The 22,384-nt window shown below is 40.5% G+C and overlaps 1 protein-coding gene across 1 annotated transcript; it reads left to right on the forward strand.

The window, feature by feature from the left end:
• Positions 1–833: 833 nt before the first annotated feature.
• On the forward strand, positions 834–6,838 carry LOC122429364 (HLA class II histocompatibility antigen, DQ alpha 1 chain-like). Its single transcript, XM_043449609.1, has 5 exons — positions 834–984; positions 4,965–5,213; positions 5,658–5,939; positions 6,190–6,363; positions 6,528–6,838. Exons 1-4 carry the CDS (start codon positions 903–905, stop codon positions 6,342–6,344), a joined length of 768 nt encoding a protein of 255 aa, XP_043305544.1. The 5' UTR covers positions 834–902; the 3' UTR covers positions 6,345–6,363; positions 6,528–6,838.
• The last annotated feature ends 15,546 nt before the right edge of the window (positions 6,839–22,384 follow it).

Below are 22,384 nucleotides of genomic sequence, written 5' to 3' on the forward strand. Positions count from 1 at the left end.
TTAGGCAACACTACATGACACCCTAAGTACTTACATTGCCCTGGATGCAAATACTGGAGCTTTTGGGAGCATGAGAAGAATAATTTACTCAACTGAATTTCTACAGGTAGAAAAGGCAAAGATATTCACTGACTACCACCAGCAGAAATTACTTGAATCAGCTCAATATTCAGACAATTCCATATGTAGTATGTGACTTCTGAAGTGGCTCAGTGGTAAAAAATCTGCCTGCCAGTGCAGGAGATTTGGGTTCAATCCCTGGGTCAGGAAGATCCCCTGGAGTAGGAAATGGCAACCCACTCCAGTATTCTTGCCTGGGAAATCCCACGGACAAAGGAGCCTGGCGAGCTATAGTCCGTGGGGTCACAAAGAGTTGGACGCAACTGAGCATCACATGCATACACACATATGTACTCTAGAAGCAAAGAGAAAGAGTTAATCCACTTATGGAGGCCAGGGAAGGAGGTAGAGCTGCCAGGGAAGGAGCCCAACTCAGGGAAGAATTCTTGGAAGTTATAATCCAGAATATCCTGTAAGACATCATAATAGCAGTGTCTTCATCTGTCCGTGAGGCTGCAGAGAAACTCCCACTCCTCCTGTCACCAGCAGGCATAGACACATGTGAGAAGGCTGATTTAATATTCTCCCTCCTTTCATAGAAAGATCCCTCTGGTCCACTCTGAGTGGAGAATGCATCAGGACCAGGGGATTTCCCAGCCCCTTCCAGGCATCTTAGTACACAGTCTTCATCTAGCAACTGAGGTGTCATCATAGGGGATTTTTCTGATTGGACAAAACCTGACCAGGCAGAGTACAGTGTCTTTAGAGTTCCTTCTCAGCTCAACCCTCACCATTGCCCTGCAACTCAGAACAGTCACTACTGAGACTACCCTGAGAAGAGAATGGTCCTGAACAGAGCTCTGATTCTGGGGGCCCTCGCCCTGACCACCATGACGAGCCCCTGTGGAAGTGAAGACATTGTGGGTAAGTGCACAGCTGAGGGATGTGGAGAACAGAAAATTGGAGGGAAAAAAGATAAGCGATTAGCCTAGAAATAGTAGAGGCCCCTCAAAATGTTCCCAATATTAAGCAAATCTAAAAATGACAGTCGTTCCTTTTTCAGGAAACCAGAACCCAGGCCCACTCTCTTTGCTACCTGTGCTATTGCAGAGTTGACCAAGGACCTTATTCTGTCTTTGATATTGATCCAGTAAATATGTCCTGGAGGGTTCTAGGGCATTCATTCACAATTGCCTCAAAAATTAGAGATGTTTCCACCAGTTGATATTTTGCTATGAAAATTTCATGAACTATTGTTCCCAAATTTCTTTGAACAACTTTTGAAGCTTTTTAAAGATTTCTCCTACAGCTTTTCTTTTTTTTTCCCACAGCTTTTCTTAATGTAAATAGTTCCAGGAATTATGTATTCTATGTAGATATAAAGAAGGATGTCTTTTCGTAGTCTCAGACTACATACATTTCCATGCTGGCATCTGGCACAGGTGGGAAGGGGTGTGAGCCCGACTGAGTGCCTTCACACAAGGCATTTTACCACTTGGTCCTCCCTTTATCTCAGTTACTTCATTTGTGTCACCTCACAAATAATCAAGTAAAATAGGTATGTAGGAATGCTTTATAAGTAATTAAGACACAAAACTGTCAAGATTATTCTTATTATTTTTTAGTATTACCATTATAAGTGTGCATGAATGTGTGCAAAGTCACTTCAGTCGTGTCCAACTCTTTGTGACCATAGGGACTGTAGCCCCCCAGGCTTCTCCGTCCATGGAATTCTCCAGACAAGAATACTGGAGTGGGTTGCCATGCCCTCCTCCAACGGATCTTCCCAACCCAGGGATTAAACCCTTGTCTCTGGCATCTAACTGCGTTGATAGGAGCGTTCTTTTGTAGCTTTGTTTCATTTTCTTTAACAAAGTGAGAAGTTTACTCATTTTAACTTTAAAATTGAGAACTTTATGATAAGAAACTTGGTGAATTAAATTACATCGTTTTCAAATTGTTGGTCCAAATTACCTATTCTTTGACCCATCTATGGAAGTCTTTCAAAAAGAAGAATGGGCAGGCACAGATTATTTATTTGGCCCCTTGGGCCTTTGCTATTACCCCCGCACTTTCCCCTGTCTCTTCATACATTCCTTTGGCCTCCTTTTCTTCCAGGATCCAACTCTGGCTCACATTGCTGTTGTTTTATAGACATTAAGAGTGAGTTTGTAAAAACCAAAGTAGAAAGGCCAGACAGTTCAAAAGGAAAATAAAATAGAGTTTAATCTTCAGCAACTTTATTAACCACAGCAGCTCCCATTCTAATTTTGTGTGTTAGTGGAAGTTTCACTTGCTTCTCCAGAGCACTTCCACATTTTCTTTCTTCAACGTCACACCAGACTGTCATGGTCAGGCTTGACTTACCCATTAGGTCCAGTGGGCACAGTGCTGAGGGCCTGCAGCGCTTCTATGTCCCCATGAAAATATTTCACTATTTTAATTAGAAGAAAAATGAACTTTTTCTTTCTAGAAGTAAAAGAAAGAAAAGAAAAAATAAAGAAGAAAATGTTTTAATTTAGCCAAGGTTATGCTTGTCTTTATACCAGTATGATCATAAAATATGACTTTTGGTATTTTTATGGAAGAATGTCTACCTCAGCTTAGGGACTCGTGAGTTTTACTGCTGCCCTGGTCACTGCTGATCAGATTGTCTTATAATTCTGCTACCTATGTGTTTGTAAGTCTCCCTCAAAGCCTCTGAGATCCTCAAGAATAGTAACTGACACTTTGAACACATTTTTGAGCACATAGCAAGTGAAGTTTGAGGGATTCAGAAATGAAAAGATAAACTGTCTGCCCCATTGAGTGTGTGAAAATTAGTAATGCTAAGAAAATAGTGCAGAAAAGCAGGAGTATTGCTGAGCAGGGCAATGGACCCACCTGAGGCTAAAGCTATAAAAGTGAATTGGTTCCAGTTGGCACAGCAGTGTGATATACTTCAGTGTTGGCAGCCCAGGGCAAGTACCAGATAAAAAAGAAGAACTGCATATATTTATATTTGGAAAGGAGTCAAGGAAGGAAGCCTCCTTCCAATAAAGGGGGCATTATTGGAAGTCCTTTTTTTTTTTTTTTTTTATTGGAAGTCCTTTTAAGTGATCAACCAAGAACACCATGCTGAGTATAGAATGACTTGAAAGCAGGACATTGGGATGGAGAGGTTGGAGGTTACAATGGGATCAAAATATGTGTAATGAGAGAACTTAGCTAAAATAGTTGGTAACTAAGCAGAAATTTCAGAAATGAACTGGAGGTGGCCAGGAAATCCTAAAATATCATTTCATTTCAGGGGAAAACACAGATGCCTACAAAGACCAAGGAACAGGAAAGGAAAACCTCACTTAGTTTAACAGATGAGATCAGATGACGGTTTGGGATATACCCATCACAGAAATCATAACAGTACACTGTACTTGCTGTTTTACTCACCTGACTCTCCCATTAATCAATATTCTTCTTGTGAGCAGAGATCACGCCTGATTGATGTTTTACTCTTTCTCTCTAACAATGTTTGAAACTCTGTTGATGCTCAGTAAATGAGGAAGGAAGGAGAGAAAATGATAAAAGGCTCATATGTGTCTGGACAAAATTGTCCAGTTAGGCTCATCTGGGCAGAGTCAATCTGCTTTGGCATCCTCAAAAAAGTGCATTGGCCATTTGAAGAAAAGGGCCATAGTTTACCTTGTTATTGTTGTTCAGTCGTTCAGCCGCATCCGACCATTTGCGACCACATGGACTGTAGCCCACCAGGCTCCGCTGTCCATGGAACTCTTCAGGCAAGAATACTGCAGTGGGTTGCCATTCCCTTCTCCAGGGGATCTTCCCAAACCAGATTTCCTGCATTGCAGACAGGTTCTTTATCATTTGAGCCATCAGGGAAGCCCCAGTTTACCTTGAGTCCTCAACAAATATGTATTGAGTCAAAAAAAGGAGACGTTTAGTAACCTCCTTAAAGAAAAAAAAAGAAAAATAGGGATGGGAAATAGAAATCCAAAATAAAACTTCCATTTTTTATTTCAGAAGGAATCGGTCCCTCTCTTTTAAGGATCACTACCTTCCCTGGTGATGATAAAGAATCCGCCTGCAATGTGGGAGGCCCAGGTTCAATCTCTGGGTTGGGAAGATCCCCTGGAGAAGGGAATGGCAACCTACTCCAATATTGTTGCCTGGAAAATCCCAAGGATAGAGGAGTCTCATGCCTGGGGTGGAAAAGAGTTGGACACAACTGAGCAGCTACACTTTTACTTCTCACTGTTAACAAAACAACAAACTTAGAAACATTGTTTATTCTTTGTATATAATATTTTGTAATACTTTCACTGTCCTTGTCATACTCTTCCTTATACCCTATAACGGTTAGAAGAAACTCTTAAAATAATGAGATTCTCTGTGCTTTTCCTTCTTAAAAAAAATAAGAAATGAATCCTGTGTAGAAAACATCCTGCTCTGAGTCAGTCCTGAGGGGAAAAGAATCATAATGGATGTGTTATTAAGTGATGAAAGAATTAAGTGACAGAGAAAACTTACAAAGCAGAGGGAAGTATACCAATACCAGGATAATTCATTCATTCCTTTCTTTCTTTTTTCTTTACATCACAATCTTTATTACAAGCCTGCAATGTTCCAGGCTCTGAGCTGGGGGCAAAGGAAATAGCAATAAACAGGGCCTGTGAAATTCTGCCATTGTAAGCATATGTTATAGTGCAAAAACAGCCTAGATTCTAACAGGACAGCTACCAACACTGAGGGGAAAGCAAGTTGGTACTGGGAATTTTGCTTAGAGACTTTGTGCTAAAGACGAACCCCACAGTCTTTGAAAGTTTCTCTCTTCTGTTACATTGTTTAATATGGTCTTTTCTTTCCCTCTGTTTTCCACCTTCCTGCTCCTCACCCTCACTTATCAGCTGACCATGTTGGCATCTACGGCGCAGACTTCTACCAATCTCATGGTCCCTCTGGCCAGTACATCCATGAATTTGATGGAGATGAGCAGTTCTATGTGGACCTGGGGAATAAGGAGACTGTCTGGCGGCTGCCTATGTTTCGTGAATTAAGAAGTTTTGACCCACAGGGTGCACTGAGTGAAATAGCTAAATCAAAACACAACTTGGATGCCATGACTAAACGCTCCAACTTTACCCCTGCTATCAATGGTAAGTGTCCACCATTCTACTTCTCTTTACTGGATCTATTCTTTCATATCAGGCTTCACTCCCTTCTTCTCTAAGGAGAGATATCCTTCACCACTCTATAAAACTCTTCCAAGAGTCCCCAGATTTCATAGTATTTATTGAACACTCATCCTCTCCCATCTCAAAGATCACGTATTTCCATGTAATATAAGGACCCTTACTCCCATAACATAATCCTTGAATCCCTCAAGGAGGAGTCCCCAAGACCCCCCTCCTTAACAAGCATGCCCACAGACAGCACGGGGATAAAGCGCGGGCAGCACAGAGCATCTCCCAGCAGGAGGCAAACAAGAGCTCCTCCCCTGTCAGACTGGGAACCGTTGGTGGGAGGGCTTCCCCAGGAGGCAGTGCAGAATCAGGGCAGAGCAATTCCCGTGTCACATCTGTGCTGTTTCCTCACCATAGAGGTTCCTGAGGTGACTGTGTTTTCCAAGTCTCCCGTGATGCTGGGTCAGCCCAACATCCTCCTCTGTCATGTGGACAACATCTTTCCCCCTGTGATCAACATCACATGGTTGAAGAATGGGCATGCAGTCACAGAAGGTGTTTCTGAGACCAGCTTCCTCCCCAAAAGTGATTTTTCCTTCCTCAAGATTGGTTACCTCACCTTCCTCCCTTCTGATGATGATGTTTACGACTGCAAAGTGGAGCACTGGGGCCTGGATGAGCCACTGCTCAAACACTGGGGTACGTACAAATTTCACCCCTTTCAGTACCTTTTCTTCTCTGTCAAGTACACAAACATCCTGCCTTTAATCCCTAAATCTCATGGTCCAAAGCTTGTTTTCCACACTTCAAGGATTTCTAAAGATATACTTCATCCTCTGCTCTAAGCCTGGTGCACTGTCTTACAGAATGAACACCACCCACTACCCAACCCCATATATTGCACATGAACCAACACTGTATTCAGAGTTCCACAACTTCACTTTCACAGAGCCTGAGATTCCATCCCCCATGTCAGAGCTGACAGAGACTGTGGTCTGTGCCCTGGGGTTGACCGTGGGCCTCGTGGGCATCGTGGTGGGCACTGTCCTCATCATCCGAGGTCTGCGCTCAAGTGGGGTCTCCAGACACCAGGGGCCCTTGTGAGTCACACTCCAGTAGGAAGGTAAGGATTCAGATTTGTTTGATCTGGGGACACAGTACAGACAAGGGAAAGTGGGAAGAGGTTATGGACACAAATGTAGTTGAAAGTTGTGGAATTGGGAAACAGCATGATGATGGCAAAGGAGTTTCCTGGAACCCACTGATCTCATGTCTTTCCTGTTGCAGGTGCACTGTCCATCTACAAGAACAGAAAAATGGACATACTAGATGACCTACAACTATTTTCTGGCCAAGTTCATCATGTACCTTTTCTCCTTCTGCCCTCCTCTGCTCACCTCTTCTCTGGGAAATAAGATGCTGTATCACCTCAGAGTTCACATATACCTCAGAGTTCTTGCCCTGACTATGTGATATTCCTTTCTCTTCTCATTAGTTGCATACCATGGAATTTCTGCAGTATTCCACCCAAATACCTAATCTCTAATGACCCTGATCCCATGTCACCATGGAAGCAATAAATCCTTCTTTCATTGAAATTTTTCTGTCTTCCATCTCAGGGCTGACTAGGACCATGTTGTATTATGTTTTAGGCCTCTTTAATTTCATTTCTCAGATCATTTTTTATGCCCAATAACACGGGAACAACCTGTGTCAACTGATAATGTGTTGCCATCTTAACTGAGGTTAATGTTTCTCTCTTCCTTCTGTTCCCACCCTTGGTTCTGCCACCCATCTCCCTAATTCAGACATCAGTGAAGGTAATATACACCCCTCTCCCTTGGCTGTGTAGATTTGGTATAGCAGAAATACAGAAACCAAGAAATCTTTGTACTTTTCTAAATAAATCTTTTAAATTTATGACCGAGAAATAGAAGAAAAGAATTTTGAATCTCAAAAGTATCAAAATCAAAATGTGTTCCCAAAACTTCAAATTTGTGAAAAGTGAATGATGATAGTAAAAGCATTCCTTTCCTCTCTTCACCCTTAAAGAGATAAGGATACCCTAGGCAGAGAAAGAAAAGTCAGTTAGGAAAAGATTAGAATAAGACAATAATGCAAGTATTTGAGAAGGACTAAATACTTTGTCCTCATGTAGGGTTAGTAGCAATGGAGATAAGGATGGGTTAGAGGCCACAGACATATTTAGGGTCCCTAAAACAAGGTATAGTTTGCCTCATCTCCTAAGTGAATTCCTGCTAGATAACCATGTAGATTTTCCTGAGATGCCATTCACAATAGAGTGAATATGGCCACAGTACGTCTCTAGGCAGATAAGTCAAAGTCAGTCTCACTGGAATCCTGTGCATTTCTCTTTGCCCTGGGGTACAGCCAAAAAAAAAGCCCAGTATACCCAGCCTCCCTGGCTAAGAAAAGCATGAGCCTATGAGAGAGAAATCCTAAGGACAACATCACTGAGATAATGTAGCAGCAGCTCTGAGTGCTGTGGTCTCCTCTTGATTCACTGTCACCAGTGGAAGTCCTCATGGAGGAAATGGATAAACAGGTGAGATTATTTGGCTCTCCTGAGTGCATCCAAGAACTCACTCTTGAAAGTAGAGTGTGTGGGACCTGATTTCAAGTCATTTTTGCCCTTGAAAATCTTTTAGGTGCGTTGCCTCAAACTTTCCACTCTGAAATTACTGAGTCTATACATTGCATATCGGGTGGTATTATGGAACAGGTATGAGATGTATGAGACAGTCCCTATTCATGTACTGTCTTCATCAGTGAGCTTAATGTAATTGGGGAATAAAGATACAATATTAACATAATATGATACAACATCAATCAGTCAGTCAGTCAGTTGAGTCATTCAGTCACGTCCAGCTCTTTGCAACCCCATGGACTGCAGTACGCCAGACCTCCCTGTCCATCACCAACTCCCGGATCCTGCTCAAACTCATATCCATTGAGTCAGTGATTCCATCCTACCATCTCATCCTCTGTTGTCCCCCTCACCTCTTGCCTTTAATCTTTCCCAGTATCAGTGTCTTTTCCAGTGAGTCAGTTCTTCGCATCATGTGGCCAAATGAAGTTGGAGCTTCAACTTCATTCAGCATCAGTCCTTCCAATGAATATTCAGGACTGATTTCCTTTAGGATTGACTTGTTTCATCTCCTTGGACTGCTTTACAGTCCAAGGGACTCTCAAGAGTCTTCTCCAACACCACAGTTCAAAAGCATCAATTCTTTGGCACTCAGCTTTCTTGATGGTCCAACTCTCACATCTATACATGACTTCTGGAAAAACTATAGCTTTGACTAGATGGATCTCTGTTGGAAAAGTAATGTGTATACTTTTTAATATGCTGTCTAGGTTTGTCATGGCTTTTCATCCAAGAAGCAAGCATCTTTTACTTCAAGGCTGCAATCAACATCTGCAGTAATTTTGGAGCCCAAAAATATAAAGTCTGTCACTGTTTCCATTGTTTCCCCATCTATTTGCCATGAAGTGAGGGGACAGGATGCCATGATCTTACTTTTTTGCATGTTGAGTTTTAAGCCAACTTTTTCACTCTCCTCTTTCACTTTCATCAAGAGGCTCTTTAGTTTCTCTTCACTTTCTGCCATATCTGAGGTTATTGATATTTCTTCCTGTAACCTAGATTCCAGTTTGTGCTTCATCCAGTTCTCTGTGTATTCTTGCCACCTCTTCTTAATATCTTCTGCTTCTGTTAGGTCCATACCATTTCTGTCCTTTATCGTGCCCATCTTTGTGTGAAATGTTCCCTTGGTATCTTTAATTTTCTTGAAGAGATATCTAGTCTTTCCCATTCTATGGTTTTCCTCTATTTCTTGGCATTAATAACTTAGGAAGGTTTCTTATCACTCATTGCTCTTCTTTGGAACTCTGCATTCAGATGGGTATACCTTTCCTTTACTCCTTTGCCTTTTGCTTCTCTTCTTTCCTCAGCTATTTGTAAGACCTCCTCAGACAATCATTTTGCCTTTTTGCATTTCTTTTTCTTGGGGATGGTCTTGATCCCTGTCTTGACCCCTGTACAAGGTCATGAACCTCCATCCATAGCTCTTCAGGCACTCTGTCAGATCTAATCCCTTGAATCTGTTTATCACTTCCACTGTATAATCATATGGGATTTGATTTAGGTCATATCTGAATGGTCTAGTGGTTTCCCTTACTTTCTTCAATCTAAGTCTGAATTTGGCAATAAAGAGTTTATGATTTGAGCCACAGTCAGCTCCAGGTATTGCTTTTGCTGGCTGTATAGAGCTTCTCCATCTTCAGCTGCAAAGAATATAATCAATCTGATTTCGGTATTGACCATCTGGTGATGTCCATGTGTAGAGTAGTGTTGTTGGAAGAGGGTGTTTGTTATGACCAGTGCATTCTCTTGGCAAAATTCTGTTAGCCTTTGCCCTGCTTCATTTTCTACTATAAGGCCAAACTTCCCTGTTACACCAGGTATCTCTTGACTTCCTACTTTTGCATTCCAGTCCCTTATGCTGAAAAGGACATTTTTTGGTGTTTGCTGTCGAAGGTCTTATAGGTCTTCATAGAACCATTCAACTTCAGTTTCTTCAGCATTATTTGTTGAGGTATAGACTTGGATTATTGTGATATTGAATGCTTTGCTCTGGAAATGAACAGAGATCATTTTGTTATTTCTGAGATTGCACCCAAGTACTGTATTCCAAAGAAGACTGGAATGCAAAAGTAGGAAGTGAAGAGATACCTGGAGTAACAAGCAAGTTTGGCCTTGGAGTACAAAATGAAGCAGGGTAAAGGCTAACAGGGTTTTGTCAAGAGAATGCACTGGTCATAGCAAACAGCCTCTTCCAAAAACACAAAAGATGACTCTACACATGGACATCACCAGATGGACAACACTGAAATCAGACTGACTATATTCTTTGCAGCTAAAGATGAAGAAATCCTATAACAGTCAGCAAAACCAGCGTGAGTTGACTGTGGCTCAGATCATGAACTCTTTATTGCCAAATTCAGAAAATTGAAGAAAGTAGGGAAAACCACTAGACCACTCAGAAATGACCTAAATCAAATCCCTTATTATTATAATCAAAATTCTCAAAAATGCTCAAAATTCTCCAAGCCAGGCTTCAACAATATGTGAACCGTGAACTTTCAGATGTTCAAGCTGGTCTTAGAAAAGGCAGAGGAACCAGAGACCAAATTGTCAACATTCGTTGGATCATCAAAAAAGCAAGAGAGTTCCAGGAAAACATTTATTTCTGCTTTAATGACTATGGCAAAGCCTTTGACTGTATGGATCACAATAAACTATGGAAAATTCTGAAAGAGATGGGAATACCAGGCCACCCAACCTGCCTCTTGAGGAATCTATATGCAGGTCAGGAAGCAACAGTTAGAACTGGACATGGAACAACACACTGGTTCCAAACAGGAAAAGGAGTACGTCAAGGCTGTATATTGTCACCCTGCTTGTTTAAGTTATATGCAGAGTACATCATGCTAAATGCTGCACTGGATGAAGCACAAACTGAAATCAAGATTGCTGGCAGAAATATCAATAACCTCAGATATGCAGGTGACACCACCCTATGGCAGAAAACGAAGGGGAACAAAAGAGTCTCTTGATGAAAGTGAGACAGGAGAGTGAAAAATCTGGCTTAAAACTAAACATTCAAAAAACTAAGATCATGTCATCTGGTCCCATCACTTCATGGCAAATAGATGGGGAAACAATAGAAACAGTGACAGACTTTATTTTGGGGGCTCAAAAATCACTGCAGATGGTGACTGCAGCCATGAAATTAAAAGATGCTTGCTCCTTGGAAGAAAAGCCATGACCAACCTAGACAGCATATTAAAAGGCAGACATTACTTTGCTGACAAAGGTCCATCTAGTCAAAACTATAGTTTTCCATTAGTCATGTGTGGATGTGAGAGTTGGAGCATAAAGAAAGCTGAGTGCTGAAGAACTCATGCTTTTAAACTGTGGTGTCAGAGACAACTCTTGAGAGTCCCTTGGACTATAAAGAGATCAAACCAGTCAATCCTAAAGGAAATCAGTCCTGATATTCACTGGAAGGACTGATACTGAAGCTGAAGCTCCAATACTTTGGCCGCCTGATGCCAAGAACTGACTCATTAGAAAAGAGTCTGATACTGGGAAAGATTGAAGGCAGGAGGAGATGTGAACAACAAAGGATGAGATGGCTGGATAGCATCACTGACTAAATGGATATGAGTTTGAGCAAGCACTGGGAGATGGTGAAAGACAGGGAAGCTTGGCCTGCTGCAGTCCATGGTGTCACAAAGAATTGGACATGACTGAGCAACTGAACAACCACGAGGATCACCACAAGACATTGTTGCAAATAAAGTTGGTAAGCAGTCCTCATGATTTTAAATTATGTGATTCGTTTATAAATTATTTGATCTTTTTAAATTATTTCAGACTGTATCCATAAAGCACAATTTTATTAATACCTAATATAATACTTCTCAGAACTACTTTGCCTTCTTGCATTCCTTTTTCGTTAGGATGGTGTTGGTCACTGCCTCTTATACAATGTTATGAACTTCCATTCACCGTTCAGGCACCCTGTCAACGAATCCCTTGAATCTACACTTCACTTATGTATGATCATAAGGGATTTGATTTAGGTCATACCTGCATGGCTTGGTGGTTTTCCTTTCTTCAATTTAAGCCTGAATGTTGCAGTAAGGAATTCATGATCTAAGCCACAGTCAGCTTCGGTTACTGTTTTTGCTGACTGTATAGAGCTTCTCCATCTTGGATTGCAAAGACTATAATCGATCTGATTTCGGTATTGACCATCTGGTGATGTCCATGTGTAGCGTTGTCTCTTGTGTTGTTGGAAGAGCATATTTGCAATGACCAGTGCCCTCTCTTGGCAAAATTCTGTTAGCCTTTGCCCTGCTTCATTTTGTACTCCAAGGCCATACTTGCCTGTTACTCCTTGACTTATTTACTTTTGCATTATCTCTTGACTTCCTACTTTTGCATTCCAGTCCCCTATGATGAAAAGGACATCTTTCTTTGGTGTTAGTTCCAGAAGGTCTTATAGGTCTTCACAGAACTGTTCAGCTTCTTCAGCATTAGTGGTTGGAGCATAGACTTGGATTACTGTGATATTGAATGCTTTTCCTTGGAAATGAACAGAGATCACTCTGTTGTTTTTGAGATTGCACCAAAGTACTGCATTTTTTACTCTTTTATTGACTATAAGGGCTACTCCATTTCTTCTAAGGGATTCTTGTCCACAGTAGTAGATATAATGGTCATCTAAATTAAATTCGCCCATTCCCATACATTTTAGTTCACTGATTCCTAACATGCACCTAACATGGACATGAACTTGGGCAAATACCAGGAGATATTGAGGAACAGGGAGGCCTGGCATGCTGCAGTACCTGGGGGCTGCAAAGAGTCAGACACATCTTAGCAACTGAACAACAACGGACCGACAATTCCAAGTTCCAATGTCATATTGATGGGGGCCGCAAAGAGTCAGACACGTCTTAGCAACTGAACAACAATGGACCGACCATTCCAGGTTCCAATGTCATATTGTTCTTTATAGCATTGGACTTTACTTTCACCACCAGACACATCCACAACTGGTATCATTTCCCCTATGGCCCAGCCTGTTTATTCTTTCTGAAGAATTTCTCTGTTCTTCCCCAGTAACGTATTGGACACCTACTAACCTGGGGGTTTCATCTTGTGGTGTTATAGCTTTGGCCTTTTCATACTGTTCATGGGGTTCTCAGGCAAGAATACTGAAGTGATTTCCCGTTCCCTTCCCCAGGGGACCACATTTTGTCAGAACTCTCCACCATGATGTATCTGTTTTGGGTGGCCCTGCATGGCCTAACTCACAACTTCATTGAATCACACAAGGCTGTGATCCATGTGATCATTTTGGTTAGCTTTCTGTGGTCATGGTTTTCATTCTGGAAGCTGTGGAGCTGTTGGTCTTGCTTCTTCTGTCTGCCTTCTAATGGATGAGTATGAGAGATTTGTGCAGGTTTCTTGACAGGAGGGACTGGCTGAAGGGAAAGCTGGGTCTTGTTCTGGTGGGCAGAGCCATGTTCAGTAAATTTTTAATCTGATTATCTGTTAATGAGTGAGGCTGTGCTCCCTTCCTGTTAGTTGTTTGGCTGAGGTGACCCAGTCCTTGAGTCTACAGGTGCTATGGTAGGACTAACGGTGATAACTTAGGTCATCATTGGTCTCCAAGGACAGCTGCTGCCAGTGGCCCTGTCCCATGGCAGGCCACTGTCAACTCATACCTTCACAAGAGACCCTCAAACACACAAGCAGGTCTGGGTCAGTCTTCTGTGGGCTCAGTGCTCTTTTCCCCAGGTTTTTTTTACACACAAGGTTTTTTTTGTGCCTTACAAATAGCTGAGAAAATAAGAGAAGCAAAAGGCAAGGGAGAAAGAGAAAGATATACTCAACTGAATGCAGAGTTCCAGAAAATAGCAAGGAGAGATAAGAAAGCTTTCTTAAGTGAACAATGCAAAGAAATAGTGTTAAACAATTGAATGGGAAGGACTAGAGATCTCTTTAAGAAAATCAGAGTTACCAAGGGAATATTTCATGAAAAGATGGGCAATATAAGAAACAGAAACGGTATGGACCCAACTGAAGCAGATGATATTAAGAAGAGGTGGCAAGAATACACAGAACTATACAAAAAAAGTCTTAATGACTCAGATAACCATGATGGTCTGGTCACTCACCTGGAGCCAGACATCCTGGAATGTGAAGTCAAGTGGGCCTTAGGAAGCATTACTACAAAGTTAGTAGAGGTTATGGACTTCCAGCTGAACTATTTAAAATCCTAAAGGATGATGCTGTTAAAGTGCTGCACTCAATATGTCAGCTAATTTGAAAAACTCAGTAGTGGCCACAGGACTGGAAAAGGTCAGTTTTCACTCTAATACCAAAGAAAGGCATGCCAAAGAATGTTCAAACTACTGTACAATTGAACTCATGTCATATATGAGTAAGGTTATGCTCAAAATCCTTCAAGCTAGGCTTCAGCAGGGAACTGAGAACTTCCTGATGTTCAAGCTGAATTTAGAATAGGCAGAGGAACCAGAGATCAAATTGCCAACATCTGCTGGATCATAGAGAAAGAAAGGGAATTCCAGAAAAACATCTACTTCTGCTTCATTGACTATGCTAAAGACTTTGTGTGGATCACAACAAACTGTGGAAAATTCTTCAAGAGATGGAAATACTAGACGATCTTACCTAGCTCCTGAGAAATCTGTATACAAATCAAGAAGCAACAGTTGGAACCAGACATGGAACAACAAACTGGTTCAGAATTGTGAAAGGAGTACGTCAAGGCTGTATATTATCACCCAGCTTATTTAACTTCTAATGCAGAATACATCATGCGAAATGCTGGGCTGGATGAAGCACAAGCTGGAATCAAGGTTGCTGGCAGAAATATCAATCATCTCAGATATGCAGATGATACAACTCTAACGGCAGAAAGTGAAGAGGAACAAGGAACAAAAGAGCCTCTTGATGAGGGTGAAAGAGGAGAGTGAAAAAGCTGTCTTAAAACTCAATATTTAAAAAACTAAGATCATGGCATCTGGTCCCATCACTTCATGGCAAATAGATCAGGAAACAATAAAACAGTGACAGACTTTATTTTCTGGGCTCCAAAATCACTGGTGACAGTGACTGCAATCATGAAATTAAAAGACTCTTGTCCCTTGGAAAAAAAGCTATGACAAACCTAGAAAGCATATTAAAAAGCAGAGACATCACTTTGCCAACAAAACCCGTATAAGTAAAAGCTATGGTTTTTCCAGTAGTCATGTATGGATGTGAGAGTTGGACCATAAAGAAGGCTGAGTGCTTAAGAATTGATGCTTTTGAATTGTGTTAGAGAAGACTCTTGAGAGTCCCTTGGACTGCAAGGAGGTCAAACCAGTCAATCCTAAAGAAAATCAACCTGAATATTCATTGGAAGGACTGATGCTGAAGCTGAAGCTCCAATACTTTATTTTTTTTTTCATTCTGTGCTTGTTTTATTTTTTTTTCCATTTATTTTTATTAGTTGGAGGCTAATTACTTTACAATATTGTAGTGGTTTTTGTCATACATTGACATGAATCAGCCATGGATTTACATGTATTCCAATACTTTAGTCACCTGATGCGAAGAGCCGACTCAATGGAAAAGACCCTGATGCTGGGAAAGCTTGAAGGCAGGATAAGAAGAGGACAACAGAGGATGAGATGGTTGGATGGCATCACCAACTCAATGGACAGGAATTTGAGCAAATAATGAAGAACAGGAAAGCCTGGCGTGCTGCAGCCCATGGGTTTGCAAAAAGTCAAACATGACTTTGTGACTGAACTGCAATAATATAATACCATTTAAAAGCTACACAATTGAAAATAATATTTCTTCAGCAAATAATTTTCAAGGAAAAATAAAGAACAGAAACTACACATTTAAAAAACTGAAGAAACATGACAACCAAATTCTAGACTTTGCTAGAATTCATATTCAAATAAAACAACTGTTAAAAAATTCTTGTGAGACAATCAGAAAAAATGAATAGTGACTGTATTTAAGCAGTTATTTATCTAATTTTAGGTGTGGTAATGGCATTGTTTTGTTTCTAAAAAGTTGATATATTTTAGATTTTCATAGTAAAATATTTATGAATGAAATGATATAATTTCAAATATTATCCCTATTGAATATGTCAAAAATAATCCAGTGCATATGTAATATTAAGTGAGTGGATTTACAAAATTGTCCATGAATTGATCGTTATTAAAACTGAACTGTTGATACATGGTACTATTCCCCCTACTACTGCATACAGCTGAAATGCTGCATAATACAAAGTTGTTTTTACAGTGTTCCAGGAAACCTGAAAGAAAAATAAGCAGAGGAGCATTCTTTTTGAAGTTATATTGGTTTTTAAGGTTTTCCTCATTTTTATTTCAGTTAGGAAACCCTGAGTATCCAAATCCCATGCTAGACCATAGAACCTCTCAGAAATGTAACCCTAAAGAGTGTATATGCAACAAGGAATAATAGCAAAGGAAACAAAAGTTAATGCTCACTTTATTATTGGCTGAAATAGGCCCCAAACTGTCAGTCTAAAAATGCCATTAAATAGAAATGCTGTGACACATACTACATTCTTAGTACTTTAAAGTAATGTGAAAACAGATACATTTACTGTCTTGAATAATTTGCATTCCAATAAAAAGAAATATACACATATAAAACAATTTCACAAACACATAGTTGCAAAGTCTGTTTTCATAAAGGAAAAGAACAAGGTAATAAGAGAGAGTACTATACAGGAACCAAGTATAATTCAGTGGAGTGTAGAGAAGGCTTGAATAAATGAGATGAAACAAAATGGTTTATAGTAAGTGAAGGACAAGGCTTAGGAGGGCAGAGCAAATGTTTGAGAAAATCTTGCAGTGTGAAAGAAATAAAATAAAATGAGAAAAACAAAATAAAATGAAAATTATCATAGATTTAGCAGAATACAATAAAATGAGAAGGATAAAATGGATAAAATGCAGAATACAATAAAATGAAAATTATAACAGATTTAGTACAGAAAGTTTATATAAAAACAAGCAAGTTATTTAATGTCTTTCTAATTATAATACTTACTGAAAAGATATTATCTCTATAAAAGTAATAATGAGGGGCTAGAAAATTGAAATATGTGAACGAAAAATTGAAAAATTAAAACAATTTCCCCAAAATTAAAAAATAGAACAAAGAAATGTATGTTAGAAAAGATAAGAACAGAGAACAGACCTGGGAACATCAAGTAACAGAGCTAGAGAGAGAAAGAGAAAAATGAGAGAGGAAAATCATGAAAACAAATAAGAAAATGTTTTCAGATATACAATATCTAATTCTTCACATAGAATGGGGACTTCCAGATTTTTAGCACAATTAATGAAAAGACACAACCCTAAATACACCATTTTCAAAATTTCAGACTCTCAAGTGTAAAAGAAGATCATAGAATACCCCAGGGTGAGAAACAGAACAAATAATTTACAACATCAATGTTAAATTGTCAGATATTTCTATCATTAACATTATGAGAAAGGCCCAGAAGTTCTAATGGAACATTATTTTCTATAATAAATGCCTACCTTTTAAAATCACAATTAAAGTAAAAAATGAATAAAAATACTGTTAGAAAAAATAAATCCTGGAGATGATGTGGAGAAATGGGCTTCCCTGGTAGCTCAGTTGTTAAAGAATCCGCGTGCAATGCAGGAGACCCCGGTTTGATTGCTGAGTCAGGAAATTCCCCTGAAGAAGGGATAGGCTACCGATTCCAGTATTCTTGGGCTTCCCTGGCTGCTCAGCTGGTAAAGAATCCGCCTGCAACGCGGGAGACCTGGGTTCGATCCCTGGGTTGGGAAGATCTGCTGGAGAAGGGAAAGGCTACCCACTCCAGTATTCTGTCCTGGAGAATTCCATGGACTGTGTAAGTCCATGGGGTTGCAAAGAATTGGACACGACTGAGCAATTTTCACTTTCACCCACACTGTTGGTGGAAATGTAAATTGGTGCAGTCACTATGGAGAACAATATAGAGGTTCCTTTAAAACTAAAATTAGAGCTACCATATCATCTAGCAATCCCACTCCTGGGTATACATCTGGAGAAAAACACAATTCAAAAAGATACATGTACCCCAATGTTCATCACAGCACAATATTCACAATAGCCAAGTTGTGGAAGCAACCTAAGTGTACATTGACAGACAAATGGATAAAAAAGATGTGGTATATTTATACAGTGGAATATTACTCGGCCACACAAAAGAATGAAATAATTTCATTTCCAGTAACATGGATGGATCTAGAGATTATCACACTAAGTGAAGTAAACCAGATAGAGAAAATTAAATATCATGTGACATTGATTGTATGTAGAATCTAAAAAAAGGTGATATAAATGAACTTATCTACAAAACAGACCCACAGGGACCTACCTGGTGGTCCAGTGATTAAGACTTCACCTTCCAATTCAGACAGTGTGGGTTTGATGCCTGGTCAGGGAGCTAAGATCAGGCATGCCTCCTGGCCTGAAAACCAAAACTAAACAAAAAACATAGAAGCAATATTGTAACAAATTCAATAAAGACTTAAAAAAAAAAAAAAACAGACCCACAGATATAGAAAACAAATCTATGGTTACAGAAGGGGAGAGGGGGAGGAGGGAAAAATCAAATTAGGAGTTTGGGATTAACATATACACACTACTATAAAATCTGCCTGCCAATGCAGGAGACTCAAGAAATCCAGATTCGTTCCCCTGGTCAGGAAGATCCCCTGGAGAAGGAAATGACAACCCACTCCAGTATTCTTGCCTGGGAAATCCCATGGACAGAGGAGCCTGGCGGGCTATAGTCCATGGGGTTGTAAATGAGTCGGACATCACTTGGCAACTAAACAATAGCAAGAATAAGGGAAGAAAACTTGAAAAGGAATAGATACAGGTAGTTAGATAGATGGGCTCTTTAAGGTGGCTCAGACATTAAGATAGATACATACATATATACTTACATACATAGATGTATAACTGAATCACTTTGCTGTACATCTGAAGCTAACACAACACTGCAAATGAACTTAACTTCAATTTAAACACAAATAATGTTAGATAAGAAATAATATAAATATAAAATGTACTTATTTGGAAGTTGATTAAAAATATGACTTAGTAAAGTAAGATTGTTAGTCAGCAAGCAGGAACATACTTGTGGAATGACATTAGCAACATGGTCGAATAAGATGTCTCCCACTAGCATCCCCCTCTTAACAGTTTGGCATCTCTTAACTATGAGTAAGTTTCAGGGCCTTCAGGGATAACTCCCCAAGGACAGAGGTCAGCAAGCATTATCTTCACATTCTCCTTCTGCTATGCTAAAGTAGGTAGGCACCTATTTTTTTTACTCTAGGCATTTTTTTTTTCTTTTCAGGGGTTTCATTTTCATACTCCCTACTTGGTATCACTGTAGCCAGCAGGTGTTACCTTCATACTATCCCTGTGTCACACTCAAGAGCACCAATATTTCCTTCAGGGGAGCTTTCATGTGGGTTTGGTGTCCCAGTTTTTGTGTCTGGTGTCCCAGGTTTTGTGTCTGCCACCCAAGGAATGCCTTTGGATCACCTGGCTCTGGAGACCAGAGAGGTCTCCATTTTGGGGGTCCAATAGTATCGTAACAATCACATATGGTTCTTGGCAGACTAGCATCCCTCCCCCCAGTGCATTGTAGAGAGCAGACTGAACCACACTCCCAGTCTTCTGAGAAAGAGGCCAATTTTTTCTCCAGGAATTTTGGCCTGATGGGGCACATTTCTAGTTTGGCACAATTCTAAGGGGCCACAGAGGTGCTTTCACGAAACAGAAGTCAGCAAAGTCTTTGCACTCTCCCCCTGCCTTGCTCCAGCTCACTGGCATCCCCCAGAAAGAAGCTTATAACTTAGTTTGGTGCCCTGATTTTCCCAGCTGCTTCCAGTATATGCTTCTACATTTTCTGGGTCTGGTGACTGGTGGAGCTTAGGCTCAAGAGTCACAAAGCCCTGTACTGTAACAAACAGAAAAGTTCTTAAACAGCTACCAACCCAGGGCACAACAAGTGGAAATAGAACCAGGAGCCCAGTATTCCTGTGAAAGTGGTCTATTAGCTTACCATTTTAGCTGCAGCCTGAGGGGCAGGCTTGTAATTAAACACACATCTAAGGGCTTACTGTAACCCTTTACAGAAATTTTGGAGGGTCGCACTATCATTTCACCCTCCTCTGCTATGGTCCACAGTGCCAGTAGCTCTCAGAAGGGAGCTCTTACACACATCTGGGGCCCTGGATTTTGTGACTGCAATGCCCAACATCTGCAAATCAATCAATGTGATATGCCACATTAATAAATTGAGGAAGAAAAAAACACATGGTCATCTCAATAGACGCAGGAAAAGTTTTTGACAAAATTCAACACTCAGTTCAGTTCAGTTGCTCAGTCGTGTCCTACTCTTTGAGATCCCATGAACCTCAGCACACCAGGCCTCCCTGTCCATCACCAACTCTCAGAGTTTACCCAAACTCATGTCCATTGAGTCAGTGATGCCGTCCAACCATCTCATCCTCTGTCGTCCCCTTCTCCTCCTGCCCTCAATCTTTCCCAACATCAGGGTCTTTTCAAATGAGTCAGCTCTTCCCATGAGGTGGCCAAAGTATTGGCGTTTCAGCTTCAACATCAGTCTTTCCAATGAACACCCAGGACTGATCTCCTTTAGGATGGACTGGTTGGATCCCCTTGCAGTCCAAGGGACTCTCAAGAGTCTTCTCCAACAACACAGCTCAAAAGCATCAATTCTTCAGTGCTCAGCTTTCTTTATAGTCCAACTCTCACATCCAAATGTGACTACTGGGAAAACCATAGCCTTGACTAGATGGACCGTTGTAGACAAAGTAATGTCTCTGCTTTTTAATATGCTGTCTAGGTTGGTCATAACTTTCCTACCGAAGAGTAAGCGTCTTTTAATTTCATGACTGCAGTCACCACCTGCAGTGATTTTGGAACCCAAAAAAATAAAGTATATCACTGTTTCCACTGTTTCCCTATCTATTTCCCATGAAGTGATGGGACCAGATGCCGTGATCTTCATTTTCTGAATGTTGAGCTTTAAGCCAACTTTTTCACTCTCCTCTTTCACTTTCATCAAGAGGCTCTTTTGTTCTTCTTCACTTTCTGCCATAAGGGTTGTGCCATCTGCATATCTGAGGTTATTGATATTTCTCCTAGGAATCTTGATTCCAGCTTGTGCCTCTTCCAGCCCAGCGTTTCTCATGACGTACTCTGCATTTAAGTTAAGTAAGCAAGGTGACAATATACAGCCTTGATGTACTCCTTTTCCTACTTGGAACCAGTCTGTTGGTCCATGCCCAGTTCTAACTGTTGCTTCCTGATCTGCATACAGGTTTCTCAAGAGGTGGGTCAGGTGGTCTGGTATTCCCATCTCTTGGAGAATTTTCCACAGTTTATTGTGATTCACACAGTCAAAGGCTTTGGCATAGTCAATAAAGCAGAAATAGATGTTTTTCTGCAACTCTCTTGCTTTTTCGATGATCCAGAGAATGTTGGAAATTTGATCTCTGGTTCCTCTACCTTTTCTAAACCAGCTTGAACATCTGGAAGTTCACAGTTCACATATTGCTGAAGCCTGGCTTGGAGAATTTTGAGCATTACTTTACTAGCGTGGGAGATGAGTGCAATTGTGCGGTAGTTTGAGCATTCTTTGGCATTGCCTTTCTTTGGGATTGAAATGAAAACGGACCTTTTCCAGTCCTGTGGCCACTGCTGAGTTTTCCAAATTTGCTGGCATATTGAGTGCAGCACCTTCACAGCACCATCTTTCAGGATTTGAAATAGCTCAACTAGGATTCCATCACCTACACTAGCTTTGTTGGTAGTGATGCTTTCTAAGGCCCACCTGACTTCACATTCCAGGATGTCTGGCTCTAGGTGAGTGATCACACCACCATGATTATCTGGGTCATAAAGATCTTTTTTATACAGTTCTTTTGTGTATTCTTGCCACCTCTTCTTAATATTGTCTACTTCTGTTAGGTCCATACCATTTCTGTCCTTTATCAAACCCATCTCTGCATGAAATGTTCCCTTGGTATCTCTAATTTTCTTGAAGAGGTCTTGAGTCTTTCCCATTCTGTTGTTTTCCTCTGTTTCTTTGCATTGATCCCTGAGGAAGGCTTTCTTATCTCTCCTTGCTATTCTTTGGAACTCTGCATTCAAATGGGAACATCTCTCCTTTTCTCCTTGCTTTTTGCTTCTCTTCTTTTCACAGCTATTTGTAAGGCCTCCTCAGACAACCATTTTGCCTTTTTGCATTTCTTTTCCATGGGGATGATCTTGATCCCTGTCTCCTGTACAATGTCACAAACCTCCATCCATAGTTCATCAGGCACCCTGTCTATCAGAACTAGTCCCTTAAATATATTTCTCACTTCCACTGTATAGTCATAAGGGATTTGATTTAGGTCATACCTGAATGGTCTAG

The sequence above is a fragment of the Cervus canadensis genome, chromosome 28 (genome assembly GCF_019320065.1).
Source record: "Cervus canadensis isolate Bull #8, Minnesota chromosome 28, ASM1932006v1, whole genome shotgun sequence".
Taxonomy (NCBI): domain Eukaryota; kingdom Metazoa; phylum Chordata; class Mammalia; order Artiodactyla; family Cervidae; genus Cervus; species Cervus canadensis.